The 23972-nt window shown below is 44.0% G+C and overlaps 1 protein-coding gene across 1 annotated transcript in view; it reads right to left on the reverse strand.

Moving 5' to 3' along the window:
• Positions 1 to 5326: 5326 nt before the first annotated feature.
• Positions 5327 to 23972, reverse strand: part of LOC126262219 (ejaculatory bulb-specific protein 3-like) — a 42186-nt gene continuing 23540 nt past the window's right edge. The window contains exon 2 of the mRNA XM_049958656.1: positions 5327 to 6146. Coding sequence (XP_049814613.1) covers positions 5926 to 6146 — 221 coding nt within the window. The 3' untranslated portion in view covers positions 5327 to 5925. The remainder of the gene's footprint in view (positions 6147 to 23972) is intronic.

Consider the following 23972-nt stretch of genomic DNA (forward strand, 5'->3'; position numbering starts at 1 on the left):
CCAGTAGGCACTAAATCGTACTGATAACAAATACCCCGTCCCATGCTATATGCAGGCAGGACATGAAAAGTACTTTCCAGCAAAACAACCTCGATGAAATATACACCAGCTTTTTATACCAGGAATGCTTTTGCGCAAATTATGTTCAGCAGTAAAGATAGGTTCCACCTTCACAGAAGAGAGGAGTTCATACGATTTACTGCAATTAGCGTGGTAAATCAGGTAGGCCTATGCCTACTTTACTGACTGACCATGAAAGGAGTTGGAGACTGAAAAAGAAAGATTCCACTTTTGCTGAACTTTTGCTCTGAAAGAATATCATTGTTACAGTATTAAACGTGATATTGCCGTGGAGGAACTGAAGGCAGAAAAGTAATTTTGCTCAAAATTCTGGCTATCAATAAAAACCAAAAATGAATCCAGACTTAGTACTTAATAGTCCAAAACAGTTCCATTATTCACCCTTACTAAAGTAGCAGCAGCCAGTCAATATCTGTTTCATCCTCACTAACATTCCACTGCTTAACACAGTAGTTGTGCCAGTATTCATTTTTGCGCTTTCTTTGGTCTGTACATAATCTTTGAGTATAAAGTAAAATTTTAGTAAGAATTATTTATGCATAGCTTTTCTGTGAAGTTCAAATGGCTCTGAGCACTATGGGACTTAACATCTGTGGTCATCAGTCCCCTAGAACTTAGAACTACTTAAACCTAACTAACCTAAGGACATCACACACATCCATGCCCGAGGCAGGATTCGAACCTGCGACCGTAGCAGTCACGCGGTTCCAAATTGAAGCGCCTAGAACCGCGCAGCCACACCGGCCGGCTGTGAAGTTCATTATGTTGTGTTTTTGTATAGATATACATTTGTAAAAGGTATACTATCTTCGGAGAAATCTTTGTACCGTTGTGAACAGATATCTTAGGATGGCCTAGAAAGCCGAAAGACGTTTCGTAGTGAACTATAAAATGAATACTATTGTGCATCATCAGTGTTGTCTATTTATATTTTTAATATCTCTCATATTTTGCATTGCAGATGGAATATTTTTCATGACTGGCTTCATCAACGAATCCAGTAATTCTTATGCAATGCTGCTACTCCAGGGATCTTCTGACGACTTATGAGTAGATCTTTCAGAGCTCTGTCAAATTCTTCTCGCAGTATTGAATTTCTCAACTCATCTTCATCCACTACTTCTTCCCCCTTTATTTGTATTACCTTCATTTCCCTTGTAAAGCTCTTCTATGCATTGCTTCCACCTTTCAGCTTTCCCTTCTTTTCCTAGTTCTGGTTTGCGATCTGAGATCTTGATATTCGTACAGCAGCGTTTCTTTTCACGGAAGGTCTATCTAATTTTTCTGTAGGCGGCATCTATCTTTCCCTTTGTAAGTAGGCTGTTTAGGTTTTTATGTTGGTAACGCCACTTAGTGCTCTGTACGAAAATCGCTGACTGCTATATAATGCCTTCATTAGAATTTTTTATTTAGCTGGCAGTATTGGCTCTCGCTGTATTGCAGTATTTCGAGTTACGAAGTGATTCATGAAAGGTGTAAGTTATTGTTAGTCAGGGCTATTCTTTTGTAGGGATTATTGAAAGTAAGATTGCGTTGCGCTAAAATATTATGTCAGTTTAGTGATGATCAGAATATGTAAAGATGAATGTGAATGTCGTGTGACTAGGACCTCCCGTCGGGTAGACCGTTCGCCGGGTGCAAGTCTTCCGATTTGACGCCACTTCGGCGACTTGCGCGTCGATGAGGATGAAAGGACGATGATTAGGACTACACAACACCCAGTCCCTCAGCGGAGAAAAATCTCCGACCCAGCCGGGAATCGAACGCGGGCTCGTACGATTGACATTCTGTCGCACTGACCACTTTTTTTTTCCTTCGTTGTCGATCGTTGTGTTTGGTCGTTGCGGACGTCACATGACATCCGTTCAAGTTCGTTTGTTGGTCCTTCCACTCAGTTGTTTTATTACAGAGGCCAACCAGCCCCCTAACCGAACACGCTGAGCTACCATGCTCTATATTGGTCGATGAATTTGTTCGTGGCGGACGTCCGATGAACGCCGTTCAGGTTCTTTGTTGATCCATTCACTCAGTTATTTTATTAAAGAGGGCAGCTAACCCTCTGACCGAGCACGCTGAGCTACCGTGCCGGCGCCAACTCAGCTACCGAGGGCGGACATAAGTAAAGATAAACCATTCTCAATGCGTTTGGTTTTGCTTAGCTGTTTGAAAATCAAATAAGAAAGAGTTTTCCAGCACTGTCATTATTTACACACAAAAGGGAAGTTTCACCTTCTCATGCGTTAGCAAAGGATTTCTACTGGACTTCACCTTTTCCCTATTTGATCCTCTGCCGCCTTCACGTTTTATCTCTTTAGGCTACACATTTGTCTTCTGTTCTTTGCTTTAACACTGTTTCAGTCAATCGAGGCCTAATGCTTCCTTTGAAACTGTTAACCATGTCTCTTTCAACTTATCTATACCTCAAATCCTACACTTCTGCAATTTCTTCATTTTTAATCTGCAGTTCCCAGCCTATAAATTATAGTCAGAGTTCACATCTGTCCCTGAAAAAGGAAACCTTACAGTTGAAAATTAAGTTTCTAAATCTCCGTCTTACATTAAGTACTCTATTTGAAACATTCTTGTGTCTCCAGGTCAATTCCACGTATACAGTTCTCATCCACGATTTTTAAACCAAACGCTAGCGATGATTCAGTTATGTTCTGTGCAAAATTCTACCAAGATTCTTCCCCTCTCATTCCTTTCCAATCAGTCCATTCTCCTTCTCTTCCTTTTCCTGCTATCAAATTCCAGTCACCTACCACATTTAAATATTTTCACTTAAAAATCTGAATAATGACTTTTATCTCATCAAACATTCTTTCAGGCTCTTGATCATCTGCGGAGCTAGTTGGCGTGTAATGAGTGGCTTGGCTACGATAACGCATTCATTACGCTGTCCATGGTAGACTACATGCATACGTATTTTTTAAATTCATTATTAGGCCTACCGCTGCAATATTCCTATTTTATGTATATAACCCTCTACTCACCTGAACTGTTCTCTCTGCCACCGCATTAATTCCCATTATATCTAACCTCAACTTACCCATTTGCCTTAAAAATTACCTAACCTAACCACCCAACTAAGGGATCTAAGATTCCGCGCTCCCACCCGCAGAATGCCACATTTGTTTTACCTGATAACGACATCGTCTTGAATACCCCCACCCTCCCATTCCCTAGATACGAATGAGGAGCTATGGATCTGTTTTACATCCGGAGTATTACACCGAAGAGGATGCCATCATAATTTAACCATCCAGTAGAGCTGCATGCCCGCAGGAAAAATGACGGCTGTAGTTTTCCCTTGTTCTCAACCTGTCGCAATACGAGCACAGCAAAGCCATGATGGCTAATGTTAGAAGGCCAGATCAGACGACGAAATTAGGTCGCGTAACTTCCAAAGTGAAATAGATCAATTTAGATTCTTTCTTTTGCTTGTGCCTTCGTCCCGTAATGACGCAGGGTAGGCATGGTTAATCGGATTTGGCAAGGTTAATTTTAGGGGTGGCCGCATGCCCTTCCTGCCGCCACCCCGTTCCCCCCGGGACGGAAGTAGTGCACCCTAACTGTCTGTGTCTAGTGGAATCCATGAAATAGTGCGAATGTGTTCAGATGTCTGCGAGCCGTGTAACTGAGGCGGCACGTGGGGACCAGCCCGGCATTCACGTAGTTGGATGTGGAAAACCGCCTAAAAACCACATCCAGGCTGGCCGGCACACCGGCCTCCGTCGTTAAGCCGCCGGACGGAAACAGATCAATTTAGATACGTGTTCATAATGTAAGGTAGCAGATTTTGCACCTTGCATGATGCTGAATCAGTAGTAATACACCGAATAATAATTGATAATTGGCCCACCGATAGGAGAGAATGGACACAGAAAAGGAAGTTGTGTGTGTCATGTCAAACTAACGGGATGGCCGCGGCCGGACCCCTTTGTCGGTTGGCACTTCAGACCACCAAAGACGTTCGGAGAGGCTGGGCCATCACAACAAGAAGCGAGGAGGAGCTATATGCGAAAGAGAGAAAGATGATTTCGCGCCACAGTGGAAAATTTGCGGAAGACTGTGACGGGATTGGCGCAGAGCGCGTAGAGATACATGTTAAAAGTTTGGCGGCAACAGTAACCGCGGGAGAATTCTGTGTCGTGGTTGGCTACAAACGCGCACGGATACATGGTAGTCTGTGTCGTGATTGGCTACCAACGCGCACGGATCCATGCAGCGAAGAACGGCCAGGTTTGCAAAAACTCTGAAGGAACTCGGGGGTCGGTAGTGGACTAGAGCAGTCGCGGTGTCTGGCTGCCGTGCTTGGAGAGCGTGGAGAGAAATAGGTTGGAGAAGTTACCGGCATTGAGTCCAGTGGTTACTCTCCAAGTCTGAATAGTGTAGAGCATACGACTCCACACACGTAGCATTATCTGTTCCTCTGAGGAGAGAAACAGATTTGTACTAACTTGTGGTGTTCATATGCAATCTGAAGTGTACCTTTGCTGCCGTGCACTTGAGTCGACCAAACAACTCTTGGCATATGTACAAGTAGCTTGAGTATTGACTAGTGACGGACTCCACAATTGAGCACTTACGTACAGGAGTTTACGGGCGCAAACCACGTCCACGTTGGAGATTAAAGCAAAACTTGCTCACGGGAAAGACGGCATCACGACGTTGGCTGGGCCGACCGTCGTAATCATCACGGAGAATTACGGTGATATTAGCAATCATCAGCCAAAGTAGGGCACTGTAATTCTAAATGAGTTCGTACTCCGCTATCTCTTTGACTGGCGCTCTCTGAGTCTGTGTCCGTTCAGGCAGAACTGCAATAGAGTCACTTGCGGGTTCAGTGTTGACTTAAGTAGTTAGGAAAAGAGGATACATTGTGCCAATGATAGGCTAGTTAGGTTAGCGAGTGTATTGTATTGTCATGATATGCTAGGAATATTGCTCATCCCGTTCTGAATAAATCTTAATTTGGTATCATATGCTAATCACCGCATTATTGATTTCGTAGCTAGCAATCACCATATTTTTGTTTAATACTTAGAGTATAATGATAATTTCGATGCAAATGATACTGGGGGCATAACCGTGCGTTTAAAGAGAGCCAACTTAAGTCAGATAGCAACTCATGGTCGACTAAGACTACCAACAGATATTTTTCAGTATATCGATAATTGTACAATAAACCCTCGTACGTTGCAATAAATAAGATGGTAAAAAGATAAAAAGGAAATGTGCTACGCAGTTTTTATAATTTACATGTATTTAAACAAATTTACAAAAGACAGAAAAATTTACATAACATTGTATTGAAAATATACATTTACTAAAGAAGAATGTCAATCAGTGTGTCGAAATTTGCCGTTGTTTTATTTGCAGTGGTACGCGTAGCCACTCTGACAGCCGATGGATGCTCATGTTATTAATATACTAAATAAGCGATCTCACTGACAACCGTTTAATGAACGGAAATCGGCGAATCCTGGTAGGTACAGCACATGTTAATAATCGCTTCTTGCGTGTGGAGTTCTGAAGGCTGACACTGGCGAACACAAGCACGTCCAGGCTAGCCAGCCCGTATATTTGTCCAGTAGCTGTACTGAACACGTCGGGTAGGCTGGCTAAGGCAGCACCCACTTGACATGTAAGTGGTGTGATGTGGAAGGAGGTACAATCCAATATAGCATGTAAACAGCGTCCGACGATTCGATGTGTTGGTCGCGCGGCACTGAAACTTATTTTCGCTGGTGGAATTTGTGTCACACACCGAGTCCACACTATGCCGTCTGCACGTGGGTCGTCCAGAACAAGCGAGGGCTGCGGGTTCCAGTAGATGTCTGCTCACTGCCGCTGCTGCTGCTGGCGCTGCTGCTGCAGCTGCTGCTCCTTCAGCTTGGCCTCGATGCGCTTCTGGTGCAGCCCCTCCGGGTCGTACTTTCGCGACAGGCGCGCCCAGTCGGCCGCCCGCTGCTTCATCATGAAGTCCACCACCTTGCGCACGTTCTCCTTCTGCTTCGCGGAGCACTTGGAGCAGTCCGACTTCAGCGCGTCCGGGAGCATCTCTGCGGGCAAGAGTGAGAACACAGTCAGCAAAGAGAGCAAACAAATTCCTGACACCGCATTAGTCATCTACCATAGCACCCACTGAGAGCGGGCTTTCCATTCTGGGAAAAAACTGAAAAAAAATGGTCAAATATTTTGTGAAATTTAAAGAAATAAAATACGAGGGTGGTATGGTAAGTCTGGTACATTTATATGAAAGAATGGAACATTTTTGTTGCGTCTTCATGGTTGGTAAGCTTCATTAACCAAGCAGACCAGACCTCATCGACGGTGTCAGTGTTGAGACAGGGATTAGTGATCATGATGTTGTCATTACGACTATGGTTACGAAAGTTAAAAAGTCGGTCAAGAAGGCTAGGAGAGTATTCTTACTAGAAAGAGCAGATAAGCAGTTGTTAGCATCCCACTTAGTAAATGAATCGGCTTCATTTACTTCTGGTACGATGGACGTGGAAGAATTATGGACAATTTTTAAACACATTGTAAATCACACATTGGACAAGTATGTGCCGAAAAAGTGGGTTACGGACGGAAAAGACCCACCGTGGTTTAACAGCGCAATTCGGAGAATGCTCAGGAAGCAAAGGCAGTTGCACTCGCGGTACAAGAAAGATCGGGAGAATGAGGACAGGCAAAAGTTAGTAGAGATTAGTGCTGCTGTAAAAAGAGCGATGCGCGAAGCATTCAATCACTACCACCGTCATACCTTAGCAAAAGATCTTGCTGAAAACCCAAGGAAATTCTGGTCTTGCGTAAAATAGGTAAGCGTTTGGAAGGCTTCCGTCCAGTCACTCACTGATCAGTCTGCCATGGCAACGTAAGACAGCAAAACGAAAGCTGAAATTTTAAATTTAGCATTTGAGAAATCTTTCGCGCAGGAGGATCGTACAAACATACCGCCGTTTGAGTCTCGTGCAGATTCCCGTATGGAGGACATAGTGATAGACATCCCTGGGGTTGTGAAGCAGCTGAATGGGTTGAAAATAAATAAATCGCCAGGTCCTGATGGGATTCCAATTCGGTTTTACAGAGAGTACTCTACTGCATTGGCTCCTTACTTAGCTTTCATTTATCGCGAATCTCTTGCCCAACGTAAAATCCCGAGCGACTGGAAAAAAGCGCAGGTGACGCCTGTATATAAGAAGGGCAGAAGGACGGATCCTCAAAATTGCAGACCAATATCCTTAACATCGGTTTGTTGCAGGATTCTCGAACATATTCTCAGTTCGAATATAATGAATTTCCTTGAGACAGAGAAGTTGCTGTCCATGCATCAGCACGGCTTTAGAATGCATCGCTCCTGCGAAACGCAACTCGCTCTTTTTTCACCTGATATCTTGCGAACCATGGATGAAGGGTATCACACGGATGCCATATTCCTTCACTTCCGGAAAGCGTATGACTCGGTGCCCCACTGCAGACTCCTAACTAAGGTACGAGCATATGGGATTGGTTCCCAAGTATGTGAGTGGCTCGAAGACTTCTCAAGTAATAGAACCCAGTACGTTGTCCTCGATGGTGAGTGTTCATCGGAGGTGAGGGTATCATCTGGAGTGCCCCAGGGAAGTGTGGTAGGTCCGCTGTTGTTTACTATCTACATAAATGATCTTTTGGATAGGGTGGATAGCAATGTGCGGCTGTTTGCTGATGATGCTGTGGTGTACGGGAAGGTGTCGTCGCTGAGTGACTGTAGGAGGATACAAGATGACTTGGACAGGATTTGTGATTGGTGTAAAGAATGGCAGCTAACTCTAAATATAGATCAATGTAAATTAATGCAGATGAATAGGAAAAAGAATCCTGTTATGTTTGAATACTCCATTAGTAGTGCAGCGCTTGACACAGTCACGTCGATTAAATATTTGGGCGTAACATTGCAGAGCTATATGAAGTGGGACAAGCATGTAATGACAGTTGTGAGGAAAGCGGATAGTCGTCTTCGGTTCGTTGGTAGAATTTTGGGAAGATGTGATTCATCTGTAAATGAGACCGCTTATAAAACACTAATACGACCTATTCTTGAGTACTGCTCGAGCGTTTGGGATCCCTATCAGGTCGGATTGAGGGAGGACATAGAAGCAATTCAGAGGCGGGCTGCTAGATTTGTTACTGGTAGGTTTGATCATCACACGAGTGTTACGGAAATGCTTCAGGAACTCGGGTGGGAGTCTCTAGAGGAAAGGAGGCGTTCTTTTCGTGAATCGCTACTGAGGAAATTAAGAGAACCAGCGTTTGAGGCTGACTACAGTACACTTTTACTGCCGCCAACTTACATTTCGCGGAAAGACCACAAAGATAAGATAAGAGAGATTAGGGCTCGTACAGAGGCATATAGGCAGTCATTTTTCCCTCGTTCTGTTTGAGAGTGGAACAGGGAGAGAAGATGCTAGTTGTGGAACAAGGTACCCTCCGCCACGCACCGTATGGTGGATTGCGGAGTATGTATGTAGATGTAGATGTCTACCATAGCACCCACTGAGAGCGGGCTCCCAATTCTGGAAAAAAAACTGAAAAAATGGTCAAATATTTTGTGAAATTTAAAGAAATAGAATACGAGGGTTGTTTGGCAAGTCCGGTAGATTTAATGAAAGAATGAAACATTTTGGTTGCGTCTTCATGGTAGGTAAGCTTCATTAACCAAGCATTCTATAAATAATTTCAACAATGTACAGTGTGCAGTTCATTGTTGACAGTCGTCTGAAATTGTCAGTGTGTCGACTGCGACTAAAAATGGAGAAAACCGAGTTCCGTGCTGTTATTAAATGCCGGGTGGTTATTATTAAACTTTCCCTATTGAACACGTTATAACACAGAAACTAATTACCGTACGAGTAACAAACTTGGTGGCATTAACGCCAAGGACATGAGGAAGAGAAATAATGCAGAATCAATTCAACTGAAACACTTTTAATGTCCCGCTACGGTATATCATACCATTTCTGCCACAATAAGAGCTCAATACGCCCATCAGCGTCCATAAGTATCTGAAAGCGCAGGTTTGTATTCTGCGCAGCAGAACGAAGCATTTCTGTAGGTACGCTGGCTGCCTCTCTTGATCAGAATACGTGTGAATGATGTCCTGGTAAACCCTCTTTTCAGGTAACCCCATAACCAGAAGTCACAAGGAGTGAAATCAGGTGACCGTGCTGGCCCAGAATTTAGTAACGATCGGCTGATAATTCGCTTTTTCCAAATGTGTTTCGTAAAAGCAGATGAACTCCACGAGCGATGTGCGGTGGGACCCCACCTTACTTGAAAGCTATTGAGTTCATAGATATGTTGATCTATTATCACTTCAAAAGGATATAGATTGTATTGGGTTCGTAGGTAAATTCGTAGCGGTTTTCAATAAGTTTAATAAACACAACAGATACACATAACTTCAGACTCTGGTAATATACGAGGTGTTCAAAAAGTCTCTCCGCGGTGCCGTATCTTTGTTAGCCGCGCGTGCCGTATGCTGCTGTGAATATACCGAATGGATGCAGTATCGTTGTGCGTTTATTGTTTCGTTGAAAAATATGGGACCCACAATCTGACTTCTAGAAATTGCAATCCAAACTCCTATTTTCACAGAATGAAGTGGTTCCTCATGAATACTCAATGGATTTGCTGGACTTCACATGTGAGAATTTTGCGAGTTCATGTACCCGAATAAATGAAACCACACCTCATCAGTGAAAAACGTTTCATAAAGAATATCCCTTCCATTTTGTTGAACGAAATTTTTGAACCATGGACAACAATGCAGTTTCTTTCCATGATCAGTATTTTTCAGTTCTTGCACGACTCTCACTTTGAATGCGAAAAGTTCAAATTTTTTCCTTACAGCTGTGTGGGCGAGTTTTCTTACTGACTTTTTCCGACTCCTGGACATTTTATCGGAAATACCCAGTAGTTTATCCTCAGGCAAAACGCTAGGACGACGACCACTTCTCGGTGCATCTGTCACTGAACCCGTACTTCGAAATTTGTTAATCAAATCTCTCTCAGAGTATCGCGGTGTGGGAGTGTTGTCTCCGGGAAAACTGAATTAAATGTTTGACGAACTGAAGCTGTGTATTTACTGCCAGCTTTGGACACTTGTTCGACTAAAAACACATGTCCTTCAATGATTAGCATTTTCACACTGACAAAAACGAAACAAACGAACAAAGGAACTAAAACGTTCACGTCAACACGTAACGACACACACCAACGATACTACTGACACTGGCTGAGATACCGAAACAGTGGAATGTTGGGAGAGTCCTCATGAAGAGAAGTAACCCAGGCAGGCGAACAATCATACCCACGCTCGGCTGACAATCATACGACAATGCGGAGATTCTTTTTGAACACCCCGTATTCTCCTTCGCTATTTGCAAGTCTGCCAACGCTGGGGTAGTTTTTCGATTCCGCGACTGTAGAAATCACGTGGTTTTGAGGAGAAGAACGTGTCGAGCCATGTTCGGAGAGCATTTTCATCCCGAAAGGTACTTGAAGGTTGTTGGATATAAAACGGAAAAAGTAAAATTCTGAGAACGCAAGATGAGGTTAATAAGGTGGGTGCGGAATGACTACCCAACCTTACTCGCTTGTAGTGTTTTCTGTCAGTCTAGCACAATGTGGGCGTGCGTTATCATGGAGTAGTATCACGTCACGCAGTTTTCATGGTGGTTGTTCTTGAATTGTGTGTGCAAGACGTCTGAGTTGTTGACAATAAATTTTAGCTCGGAGAAGAAATGCATAATACACCACACCGGCGCTGTTCCACCAGATGCTTAACATTATCTTTTGTGGATGCGTTCAGTTCTTTGTACGGGGAGTTGCTGCTTTGTTTGGACTGTCACACCTTTCTTTTCCTTAGGTTAGCGTAAGAACAACAGTTTTCGTCACTGATAACTATACAGCAAGCAGAGATGCACATACGGCTACCCGCTGGTTTTTGTGATTCTGGCTTAGAGCATACGGTACCCATACGCCCGATTTTTGAATCTTCCCTATTACATGCAAATGTCGCACGATGATGGGATAATCATAGCTCATCACATTTGCAAGCTCTGGAATACAATGATGTGGATCAGTGTGGATTAATGCTTTTAAACGATCTACATCAAACCTCTTCCTGAAAGTGGAGAGTCACTAACGCCAAAACGATGCCCCTTAAAACGAGGAAACCAGTTTACTGCCGTACTCTGTGCAATGGCATTAGCCCTAGACACGGCCCAAATGTTTCTGGCTGCCTCCGTTGTTGTCAGCGCTCTAATGAACTCAAACGGAAGAATATGTCGAAAATCTTCCGATATCTTCACTTGGCACTCAATTTTCTAGCATCCACAGCTCTGATCACTATCTCCGAGTGACAATATGACAGTGTGTGAACTCAAACAGCAACAGTGAACTACAAATAAAAAATGACAATCGATAAATAACTGAGGACGTTGGGCGCAAGTGCTGCTCTGAGATGAGCAAGTCGTGGAGAGAGGCCCCTCAAACTAGTCAGAAAAAAGTCGTACGAATCTGGAAGTGGAGTCGAGAGAGCGCACTATTGTTGGGAGCGAGCCATGGAGAATGCAGTAGAATATGACAGCGATAAATTTCTCCCCACTATTTACAACAAGTAAAATACACTACTGGCCATTAAAATTGCTACACCAAGAAGAAATGCAGTTGATAAACGGGTTTTCATTGGACAAATATATTATACTGGAACTGACATGTGATTACATTTTCACGCAATTTAGGTGCATATATCCTGAGAAATCAGTACCCATAACAACCACCTCTGGCCTTAATAACGGCCTTGATACGCCTGGGCATTAAGTCAAACAGAGCTTGGATGGAGTGTACAGGTACAGCTGCACATACAGCTTCAACACGATACCACAGTTCATCAAGAGTAGTGACTGGCGTATTGTGACGAGCCAGTTGCTCGGCCACCATTGACCAGACGTTTTCAGTTGGTGAGAGATCTAGAGAATGTGCTGGCCAGGGCAGCAGTCGAACATTTTCTGTATCCAGAAAGGCCCGTACAGGACCTGCAACATGCGGTTGTGCATTATCCTGCTCAAATGTAGGGTTCTGCAGGGGTCGAATGAACGGTAGAGCCACGGGTCGTAACACATCTGAAATGTAACGTCCACTGTTCAAAGTGCCGTCAATGCGGACAAGAGGTGACCGAGACGTGTAACCAATGGCACCCCATACCATCACGCCGGGTGATACGCCAGTATGGCGATGACGAATACACGCTTCCAATGTGCATTCACCGCGATGTCGCCAAACACGGATGCGACCACCATGATGCTGTAAACCTGGATTCATCCGAAAAAATGACGTTTTGCCATTCGTGCACCCAGGTTCGTCGTTGAGTACACCATCGCAGGCGCTCCTGTCTGTAATGCAGCGTCAAGGGTAACCGCAGCCACGGTCTCCGAGGTAATAGTCCATGCTGCTGCAAATGTCGTCCAACTGTTCGTACAGACGGTTGTTGCCTTGCAAACGTCCCCATCTGTTCACTCAGGGATCGAGACGTGGCTGCACGATCCGTTACAGCCATGCGGATAAGATGCCTGTCATTTCGACTGCTAGTGATACGAGGCCGTTGGGATCCAGCACGGCGTTCCGTATTACACTCCTGAATCCACCGATTCCATATTCTGCTAACAGTCATTGGATCTCGACGAACGCGAGCAGCAATGTCGCGATACGATAAACCGCAATCGCGATAGGCTACAATCCGACCTTTATCAAAGTCGGAAACGTGACGGTACGCATTTCTCCTCCTTACACGAGGCATCACAACAACGTTTCACCAGGCAACGCCGGTCAACTGCTGTTTGTGTATGAGAAATCGGTTGGAAACTTTCCTCATGTCAGCACGTTGTAGGTGTCGCCACCGGCGCCAACCTCGTGTGAATGCTCTGAAAAGCTAATCACTTGCATATCACAGCATCTTCTTCTTGTCGGTAAAATTTCGTGTCTGTAGCACGTCATCTTCGTGGTGTAGCAATTTTAATGGCCAGTAGTGTAATTTTATCACTACCGTTTCGTTTGAAGGCAGCGTATAGGACAGTGTAGAGACTGAGTGGGCTGTGACAATAGACGGCTTCGTTTGGAGCGTGGCTGTCAGGAAGCAGAGTGGTCGGTGTGTGGGGACGGCCCACGGCCCACGTGGAGAGCGGCTAACAGGCCGCTTCCTCTCTGGTTGCGGGATCACATCTGGGACAGCAAACACGCAGCGGGAGGCACGTCGCCCAGTTCTCCGGCGTGGCCGCTCCGCGCGCTGAGAAAGCCGCCAAACATTTCTGTCCTAAACGTAATTTTAGCCAACTGTAATGCGTTCCTTCCTTACTGTCTGCATACCTTGCACCTAAAGCTCTGCTCCGGAAACCAATATAAAGTGCGAGGCAGATGTTACTTTTCATTGTATAAGTAGGCTGTTTAGGTTTTTATGGTGGTAACGTCACGTAGCGCTCTGTATGAAAATCACTGGCTGTGGTGTGTGCAGCCTGTGGCTGGTTGGCATTGTTGGAATATTCGCTATTGTAGTGTTGGGCAGTTGGATGTGAACAGCGCGTAGCGTTGCGCAGTTGGAGGTGAGCTGCCAGCAGTCGTGGATGTGGGGAGAGAGATGGCAGAGTTTTGAGAGCGGACGATCTGGACGTGTGTCTGTCAGAAAAACGAAATTTGTAAGACTGGATGTTATATATATATATATATATATATATATATATATATATATATATATATATATATATATATATATAAAATGACTTTATAAAATGACTTTTGAACACTATTAAGGTAAATACATTGTTTGTTCTCTATCAAAATCTTTCATTTGCTAACTATGCCTATCAGTAGTTAGTGCCTTCAGTATTATTTAGCTGGGAGTATTGGCGCTCGCTGTATTGCAGTAGTTCGAGTAACGAAGATTTTTGTGAGGTAAGTGACTCATGAAAGGTATAGGTTATTGTTAGTCAGGGCCATTCTTATGTAGGGATTATTGACAGTCAGATTACGTTGCGATAAAAATATTGTGTGTCAGTTTAGTGATGATCAGAATAAGTAAAGAGAGAAATGTCTGAGTACGTTCAGTTCTGCTCAGCTGTTTGAAAATCAAATAACGTAAGGGGTTTACCAGCACAGTAATTCATTAATTTTTCTAAGGGGATGTTTCAATTGTAACATTCATGGCTTTGGTATGCAAAGTACGTTTACTCACGACCCTATGAGCATGTAATTATATTCACTGTGTTTTCGAGAGCGATACGTATGGGTCTCGAGAGGATTCATCGTTGCTTAGACAAATGTAAGTGTATGACCTGTCAATCCAAAATGTTTCGATGCTGGATTACACTGAGATGGCAAAAGCCGTGGGATACCTCCTAATATCGCGTCGGAACTCCCTTTGCCCTGTGTAGTGCAGCAACTCGACGTGGCATGGACTGAAAAAGTCACTGGAAGTCCCCTGCAGAAATACTGAGCCATGCTGACTCTATAGCCATCCATAACTGCGAAGGTGTTGCCGATGCAGGATTTTGATCACGGAATGTTCTCTCTAATACATCCCATAAATGTTGGATGGGATTCATGTCGGACTATCTTTTTTCTTCCTTTTACCACTGCCTTTATCCCGCATTGTGGGCAGGGTCGGCAGGGTTAAGTACGGAATTGGCATGGTTAATTTTAAGGGGTGGCCGGATGCCCTTCCTGCCGTCACCCCACACTCCCTGGGCTGGAAGTAGTGTACCACAGCTGTCTGCGTCTAGTGTAAATCGTGAAATAGTGTGAATGTGTTTCAGATGTCTGCGCGTCGTGTAACTGACGTGGGACGTGGGGACCAGCCCGGTATTCACCTAGTAGGATGTGGAAAACCGCCTAAAAACCACATCCAGGCTGGCAGGCACACCGGCTGTCGTCGTTAATCCGCTGGGCGGATTCGATCTGGGACCGGCGCGCCTACCCGAGTCCAGGAAGCAGCCCGTTAGTGCTCTCGGCTACCCTGGCTGGTCTGGTATTCATTCGGACTATGTGGGTGGCCAAATCATTCGCTCGAACTGTGCAGAAACCAGTCGCGAACAATTGTGGCCCGGTGACGTGACATCACTGTTTGAAAACATGATGTCCATGAATAGCTCCAAATGGTCTGCAAGTAGCTCAACGTAATAATTTTCAGACAATACTCTATTCAGTTGGACCAGCGGACCCATCCCATTCCATTTAAACACAGGCCACATCATTGTGGAGCCACCACCGGCTTGCATAGTGCCCTGTTGACACCTTGGGGTCTGCGTCACACTATAACCCTACCATCAGCTCTTACCAACTAACGTCGCGAGTAATCTAACCAGGCCACGGTTTTCCAGTCGTCTAGGGTCCAACCTATATAGTCACGAGGTCAGGAAAGTCGTCAGTCATCTGCTGACATAGCCCATTAAGGCCAAATTTCGCCACACTGTCCTAACGGATACGTTCGTCCTGCATCCCATATTGATACAGAATGAAATTTTCACTCTGCAGCGGAGTGTGCGCTGATATGAAACTTCCTGGCAGATTAAAACTGTGTGCCAGACCGAGCCTCGAACTCGGGACCTTTACTTTTCGCGGGCAAGTGCTCTACCAACTGAGCTACCCAAGCATGACTCACGCCCCGTCCTCACAGCTTTACTTCTGCCAGTACCTCGTCTCCTACCTTCCAAACTTTACAGAAGCTCTCCTGCGAACCTTGCAGAACTTGCACTCCTGAAAGAAAGGATATTGCGGAGACATGGCTTTGCCACATCCTGGGGGATGTTTCCAGAATGAGATTTTCACTCTGCAGTGGAGTGTAGGCTGATATGGAACTTCCTGTCCGCGAAAGGCAAAGGTCCCGAGTTCGAGTCTCGGTCGGGCACACAGTTTTAATCTGCCGGGAAGTTTCATATCAACGCACACTCCTCTGGAGAGTGAAAATCTCATTCTGGAAACATCCCCAGGCTGTAGCTAAGCCATGTCTCCGCAATATCCTTTCTTTCAGGGATACTAGTTCTGTAGCGTTCGCAGGTGAGCTTCTGTAAAGTTTGGAAGGTAGGAGACGAGGTACTGGCAGAAGTAAAGCTGTAAGGACGTGTCGTGAGTCGTGCTTGGGTAGCTCAGTTGGTAGTGCACTTGCCCGCGAAAGGCAAAGGTCCCAAGTTCGAGTCTCGGTCCGGCACACAGTTTTAATGCGCCAGGAAGTTTAATCCCATATTGACCTCTGCAGTTATTTCTCGCAGTGTTGCTTGTCTGTTAGCACTGACAGCTCCACGCAAACGCCGCTGCTCTCGGTAGTTAAGTGAAAGCCGTCGGCTACTGTGTTATCCGGGGTGAGAGGTAATGCCTGAAATTTGGTATTCTCGGCATACTCTTGATACTATGGATATCGGAATACTTAATGCCAAAACGATTTCTGAAATGAAAAGTCCCATGTGTCTAGCTCCAACTAGCACTCCGCGTTAAAAGTCTGTTAATTCCCGTCTTGCGGCCGTAATGAGGTCGGAAACTTACTCACGTGATTCACTTGAGTATACATGACAGCTCCACCAATGCACTAGCCTTAGGTGTACGCGATACTACTGCCATCTGCATGTGTGCATACCGCTGTCTCATGACTTTTGTACTTCAGTGTAACAAAAAATAGAAGGAAGTTAAAATGTGGTTATTAATGGATCAGGCGTTCTACAAAGTCACCCCACATTTGATTACAACGCACAGAATATACACACAACCACGTGAAACTGTCAGAAAAGCCATTATTTGGGATGTTATGCTGTTCGCATGTCACATTGGTTTCAATGTAGGCTATGTCGCTAAAGCTCTGGCCCTTCGTGTGAATTCCTGCACTTGGTCATTTTGTGGTAGGTTCGTACTGTTACTCCAAGTCTTGTCACCCGTGATGATTTTTTTCCATAAAATAAATATCCTCGGTTTGAATTTGAGTCAAGCTGCGGAAGGCGTCGTCGCGTCGTTCCTCTTCAGGAGTCAAGTTGTGCGGGATAAAACTTTGCACTCGGTATTCCCTCCTTGAAAACATCCTGCGGGATGTCTTCAACATTTTATTTAAAGATGTTGCTCCATTGTGATTTACGACATAACAATCTCACACTATGGCCGCACGTCCACTTCTTAGCATTGCCTCTGGCAACTAACACGTCGAACCCTCCACACACTCATACCAACCCTAGGTGCAAAATGTCTTCACGTCCGTGACGAATCAGCATAGCGACTCTGAAAATTGGGGATACGGCTATCACAACGCCCTGGATATATATATATATATATATATATATATATATATATATATATATATATATATATATGTGTGTGTGTGTGTGTGTGTGTGTGTGTGTTGGGCAGTTTGAAGAGCGGTGAAGGGGGGGGGGGGCGAGTGGGATAACATCACGACATGATGGAAGTGAGAGGAATGGAGGAAACGAAGCACGATAAAATACAAAGCTATTGAAAGACTGTTTATCAATCTCCAAACATTCTAATGGCTAACTAATGTACACTCATGCTCATAAATTAAGGATTATGCGGATACATGGTGAAACAATGTTCTAGTGGGCGGTTTTCGGGTTTAAATCACCTCGGGGTATGACCATGCGGTGCATTTGACCTGCGGTCGTCGCACGGTGGCGCTGGCAGCAGTCCACATATGCAGAGGTGTGTTGGTGCACGTTGAAGTATGGTGCAGCGAGCAAATTTCCAGACGTTTTCAGAAGTGCTGATGGTGACTGTGTGTTGAAAATGGCCCAAAGAACACATATTGATGACGTTATGAGGGGTAGAATGTTATGGGGGGACTGGAGGCTGATCAAACACAGCAGGTCATAGCACGGGCCCTCCGTGTGCCACAATGTGTGATCTCAAGATTATGGTATCGTTTCCAGCAGACAGGAAACGTGTCCAGGCACTATAGTACGGGACGTCCAGTATACAACGCCACAAGAAGACCGATATCTCACCATCAGTGCCCGCAGACGGCCATGGATTACTGCAGGTAGCCTTGCTTACCGCAGCCACGGGAATAGTTGTCCCCAGACACACAGTCTACAGACGACTGAACAGACATGGTTTATTCGCCCGGAGACCTGCAAGGTTCATTCCACTGACCCCTGGTCACAGGAGAGCCCGTAAAGCCTGGTGTCAACAATACAGTACATGGTCATTGGAACAGTGGTCCCAAGTTTAATTCATGGACGAGTCCAGGTATAGTCTGAACAGTGATTCTCGCCGTGTTTTCATCTGGCGTGAAGCAGGAATCAGATACCAACCCCTTAACTTCCTTGAAAGGGACCTGTGTGGAGGTCGTGGTTTGTTGATGTGGGCTGGGATTACGATTGGTGCACGTACAACCCTGCGTGTCTTTGACAGAGGAACTGTAACAGGTCAGGTGTATCGGGACATCATTTTGCACCAGTATGTCCACCTTTTCAGGGGTGCAGTGGGTCCCACCTTCCTCCTGATGGACGATAACGCACGGCCCCACCGAGCTGCCATCGTGGAGGAGTACCTTGAAGTAGAAGATATCAGGCGAATGGAGTAGCCTGCCTTTTCTCCAGACCTAAACCCCATCGAGCACGTATGGGTGCTCTCTGTCGACGAATCGCTGAACGTCTTCAAACCCCTACGACACTTCAGGAGCTCCGACAGGCCCCGGGTGGAAGAATGGGAGGCTATACCCCAGCAGCTGCTCGACCACCTGATCAAGAGTATGCCAACGGGTTGTGCGGCCTGTGTACGTGTACATGGTGATCATATCCCATATCGATGTCGGGGTACATGCGCAGGAAACTGTCGTTTTGTAGCACATGTGTTTCGGGACGGTTTTCCCAACTTACCACCAATACGTGGACTTACAGATCTGTATCGTGTGTGTTCCCTAGGTGCCTATGCTATTAGCGCCAGTTTTGTGTAGTGCCACGTTGTGTGGCACCACATTCTGTAATTATCCTTAATTTATGAGCATTAGTGTAGTATGTACCTAATATATACATATTATTTGCTGAGGAAGTGCAGTTTGTATCAGACTTTTACGTATTTTTTTGCTGTTAGGAACGTGGAGTTGAGAAACTTGCAAATATTTTTTATATTTAAATTTAAATAACCTAGCTGCAAATGTTTTTTATATTTCAATTTAAATAATTTAAACGTTGAATGGCAAAATGAGAAAAGAATCTTGAATTGAAAGTGCGACGCTTTTGGGTGCTTTTACACGCCACAATAGTCTGTCATTTCCAGTTGCAAAAGAATAGTACTAATGGCGGAAGAGTTCAGAAATTTCACGAGTGGCTGCAGATACACCCATACAGCAGAGTGGCTCTCCACAGCTACTGCAGCCCCTGATAGCAGGCAACCAGTTTGACTTACGTTAGGTTCTGCATGCCTGCTAGCAGGCGCTAGAGCAGCAGTGGAGACCGAGTCAACGGTATGAGTGTCGAAGTCTCTACAGTTCTCTACAGTTACATCTTTAAAGTGTTCGACAAAGGTGTGCGGCTGTCATCAAGAGTGTTGCAAAGCTGGCGGTTCTTAGAGGAACCCTTCGTCGTTTTATTCACGCATGTGTCAATGTAGAATCCTCCCATTATCAAGCCACAGGAGGACGCAAAACAGAAGGGCTTGGGATTACGTCCAAATTTCATCGAATGGCCTTGAACAGTTCCTGATGGTTCCACCCTGTATACCGGACCACCCTGTTTACGACTTCGGCGCTCAAGGTCGCGGTTCTGACCTCCATCGCAATGGCGTCAACGGAAGGGCAAAAATGTGGACAAGATGGAGTGTGACGACATTTCCATCGTGTGACACGTTCACAGTGGCGTTTGGCATAATTGCGGTGAAATTTGGTGAACATTTGACATTATTTAAGCCACATTGTACCTTACATTAACTTCTGAGCTCCATCCGTTTTGTTATCACATGTGTTAACTCCCTGCTGTTTGAAGTGTCGCCGAGTTCGAGTGTGAAATCTCATGGAAACCGCTTTAACATCTTTACAGAGGAACGTCGTATGTACCTCTTAACAGAATTGCAATGGGACACAAAAACGGCGTCCCAAACAAGTGAGCCTTATATTGAGTTGCATAGTGTATACAGAAAATAAGAGGTATCGTATCACACTTCCTTGGGGGACAACTGGCGATACTTTTGGGTCAGATGAACACCCGGCCATCCGGGATAACATAATGGGCTCTAGTACTTAAAAAGCTTTCAAGCCAGTTACATGGCTGGCAACCTATTCCGTTTGCTCGAACCTTCTTCAACTGTCTGCGGTGGGGCACTGTATCAAAAGCTTTCCAGAAATCTAAGATTATGGAATCCACCTGTTGCCCTTCATTCTTGCTTTCCAGGACATGGTGCGAGGAAAGGGCAAGTCATATTTCGCAGGAGCGTTGCTCTGTAAGCGTGTACTTATTTGTGGACAGAAGCTTTTGTATTTTAAGAAAATTTATCACAGTCGAACTTATACTATGCTCAAGAATTCTGCAACAAACCGATGTTAAGAATATTGCTCTTCAATTTCGGGTCAATTCTTTTACCATTCTTATGTACAGGAGTAACCACTTTTTTCCAGTCGCTTGGTATTTTGCGCTAGGCTAGAGATTCGCTATAATTGCAAGTTAAGTGTGGCCAATGGCGAAAGGTACTCTATGTAAAACTGAATTTGCATTCCATTCACCTGGCATCTTATTTAATTTCAATTTTTTCCATTCATTTTCAAGGCCAGCGATGCTTATCCGTAATATGACGAGTCCCGTGTTTGAAGGATTAACGAAATAACTGCAGATATCACAAAGAACGACGCACACATTTTATGCAGACACCGGGCCACTAGCCCTTAACCTTTGATTAGACTGTCATGCCCCTTAAAGGGGTAAACCAGGTTGATGCTCGATTTTGGAACCGATATTCATGATGTTTTGCAGTAAAATAACAGACTAATTACAAAACGGATTTTAGGCTTTTGGTGTTAATTCTTAACATTGTATTACTTATTTTTTAAAGTAAAAAACTTTCACCCAGAGGGAGGACACTGTATTCCATCGACGAAAGGGCTACACGAAATGCCAGAGCGGCTGGTGGGAGCTCTGAGCGCCACAATGTTCAACCTAAAACAAAATTTTAAAAAGTGCTTTGAAACTGATGAAGTTCTCTGACGTAGTACGTAGGGATATTTAAAAAGTGGTTTTTAACAAAATGGCGGCACTCTGAAATAAACGTCAATTTTTTTGAGAGAAAGTCATTATAAAAACGTGCACAAAAATTCGAAATTAAAACGTATCGTAAAAACTCTACGTGTTACAGTAGAAAAAACTCCGACTCATAACTTACAAAAAGGTATAATGTAATAGCGTGTATATTTCAAGAGTTATAGCTCCCGCCAACTTGAAAAATTTTATTTTCAAAAAAACAAGTGTTTAAAGTCTCAATTTATGTTTTTAATACAGGCAGTGCCAGCGCCGTACATTTGTACTTTTTTTCGTCGATGTCGAAACACTCTGATTTTGAGGAAATGATATCGATTAAGTGGCTTCCGTTTACCAATCGATCGCTTTTTGTTTTTGCACAGTTGTGACTACTTTTCGAACCTTTTCTGTCTGTACAAATACTTTTTGTCATTTTCAAGAACGTTTTACTTCGTATTAAAGACAAGCTAAATTATAAGTTAAGCAGACGCGACACAAGCACGTGCTTTCAGACTGTTTTCCATAAACGAATCATGTTACGAAGAGAAATCTTGTTGAGAGTAGTATCTTAGTTGACACTAATGCCTTCTGTGATATTGTAAGTAGGCTGTTTATGTTTTCTTATTGGTAACGCCACGTTGCCCTCTGTATGAAAATCACTGGCTGTGCTGTGTGCAGTCTGTGGCTGCTTTGCATTGTTGTAATACTCTCCATTGTAGCGTTGGGCAGCTGGATGTTAACAGCGTGTAGCGTTGCGCAGTTGGAGGTGAGCCGCCAGCAGTGGTGGTTGGGGAGAGAGATGGCGGAGTTTTGAAATTTGTAAGACTGGATGTCAATTATGACTATTAAGGTAAATACATTATTTGTTCTCTATTAAAATCTTTCATTTGCTAACTATGCCTATCAGTAGTTAGTGCCTTCCGTAGTTTGAATCTTTTATTTAGCTGGCAGTAGTGGCGCTCGCTGTATTGCAGTAGTTCGAGTAACGAAGATTTTTGGTGAGGTAAGTGATTTGTGAAAGGTATAGGTTAATGTTAGTCGGGGCCGTTCTTTTGTAGGGATTTTTAAAGTCAGATTGCGTTGCGCTAAAAATATTGTGTGTCAGTTTAAGCACAGTCCTGTAAAATTGTACAAAGGGGACGTTTCAATATATCTGAAACTAATAGGACCGCTGTTCCTTGGTACATATTATAGTGTTACACCGGTTGCATTCGAGTGCTCGAATGCGTCCGACCCCCATGCCGTAAATCGCGGTTTTAACATACTTTAACATTTATGGCACACTTTATATGTACGAGTCTTAAAAACAGACTCTCTAAGAAACTGTTGAAACCAGTAAAAATTAGGTTAAAAAATTTCTTCCCAGGTCTACCCCCTTAAACGTCACGACAGTTTTGTTCGCTCAGTTTTCATCGGTACAGTAGTCGCAGATTCGCTTCCGGGAGTGCACCCTGTCAGTTTAAATTTCATAGAGTGGCGAACACACGAGTTACAGCGCTCTTTGCGGCAGCCAACGCTAACTGGGGAGCCTTTTTCACGGCTGTCAAAACACTGAGCGGAGACAGTTTATCGTTTTCTGTGTGGAAAGTTAAGTTCTTTGCCTGGCGAATCATTTAATTGTTCTTTACTATTTGGTTAACGAAATATAAATTAAACATAGCGGTTTGTAAAGAGTGTTCAGCGTTCAGTTGGACGAATCGAAGTGACAAAACAACAGATATTTCGTATCACAAATAAGTATATTATAGTTAAACTAAGATGTAAGAAAGATTCTTTAGGTATGCAAGACTGTGTTGAAATTTTAACTACTCTTCAAATAAATACCGAAATATAATTAGTTTTACAGTAATTATTACAATAATTACCGGTTTCCTTTGAAAGATAAGGAACTAACGAAGAGATGGGTAGGAAATTTGAAAAGGGACGAACGGTTTCCATCTCCAATCAGCTACAAATGCTCAAATCATTTTTAAGAGAAGTATATGTGCGACACAAACTGTAAGTAGGCTGTTTAGGTTTTTTTATTGGTAACGCCACGTAGCGCTCTATATGAAAATCACTGACTGTGCTGTGTGCAGTCTGAGGCTGGTCGGAATTGTTGGAATAGTCGCTATTGTAGTGTTGGGCAGTTGGCTGTTAACAGCGCGTAGCGTTGTGCAGTTGGAGGTGAGCCGCCAGCAGTGGTGGATGTGGGGAGAGAGATGGTGGAATTTTGAGAGCGGACGATCTGGACGTGTGTCCATCAGAAAGAGTAAATTTGTAATATTGGATATCATGGACTGATATATATATATATATATATATATATATATATATATATATATATATATATATATATATATATATAATGACTTTTGAACACTATTGAGGTAAATACATTGTTTGTTCTCTATCAAAATCTTTCTTTTGCTAACTATGCCTATCAGTAATTAGTGCCTTCAGTAGTTTGAATCTTTTATTTAGCTGGCAGTAGTGGAGCTCGCTGTATTGCAGTAGTTCGAGTAACGAAGATTTTTGTGAGGTAAGTGATTTGTGAAACGTATAGGTTAATTTGGTCAGGGCCATTCTCTTGTAGGGATTGTTGAAAGTCAGATTGCGTTGCGCTAAAAAATATTGTGTGTCAGTTTAAGT

Source organism: Schistocerca nitens, chromosome 6 (assembly GCF_023898315.1).
Source record: "Schistocerca nitens isolate TAMUIC-IGC-003100 chromosome 6, iqSchNite1.1, whole genome shotgun sequence".
Classification (NCBI taxonomy): Eukaryota; Metazoa; Arthropoda; class Insecta; order Orthoptera; family Acrididae; genus Schistocerca; species Schistocerca nitens.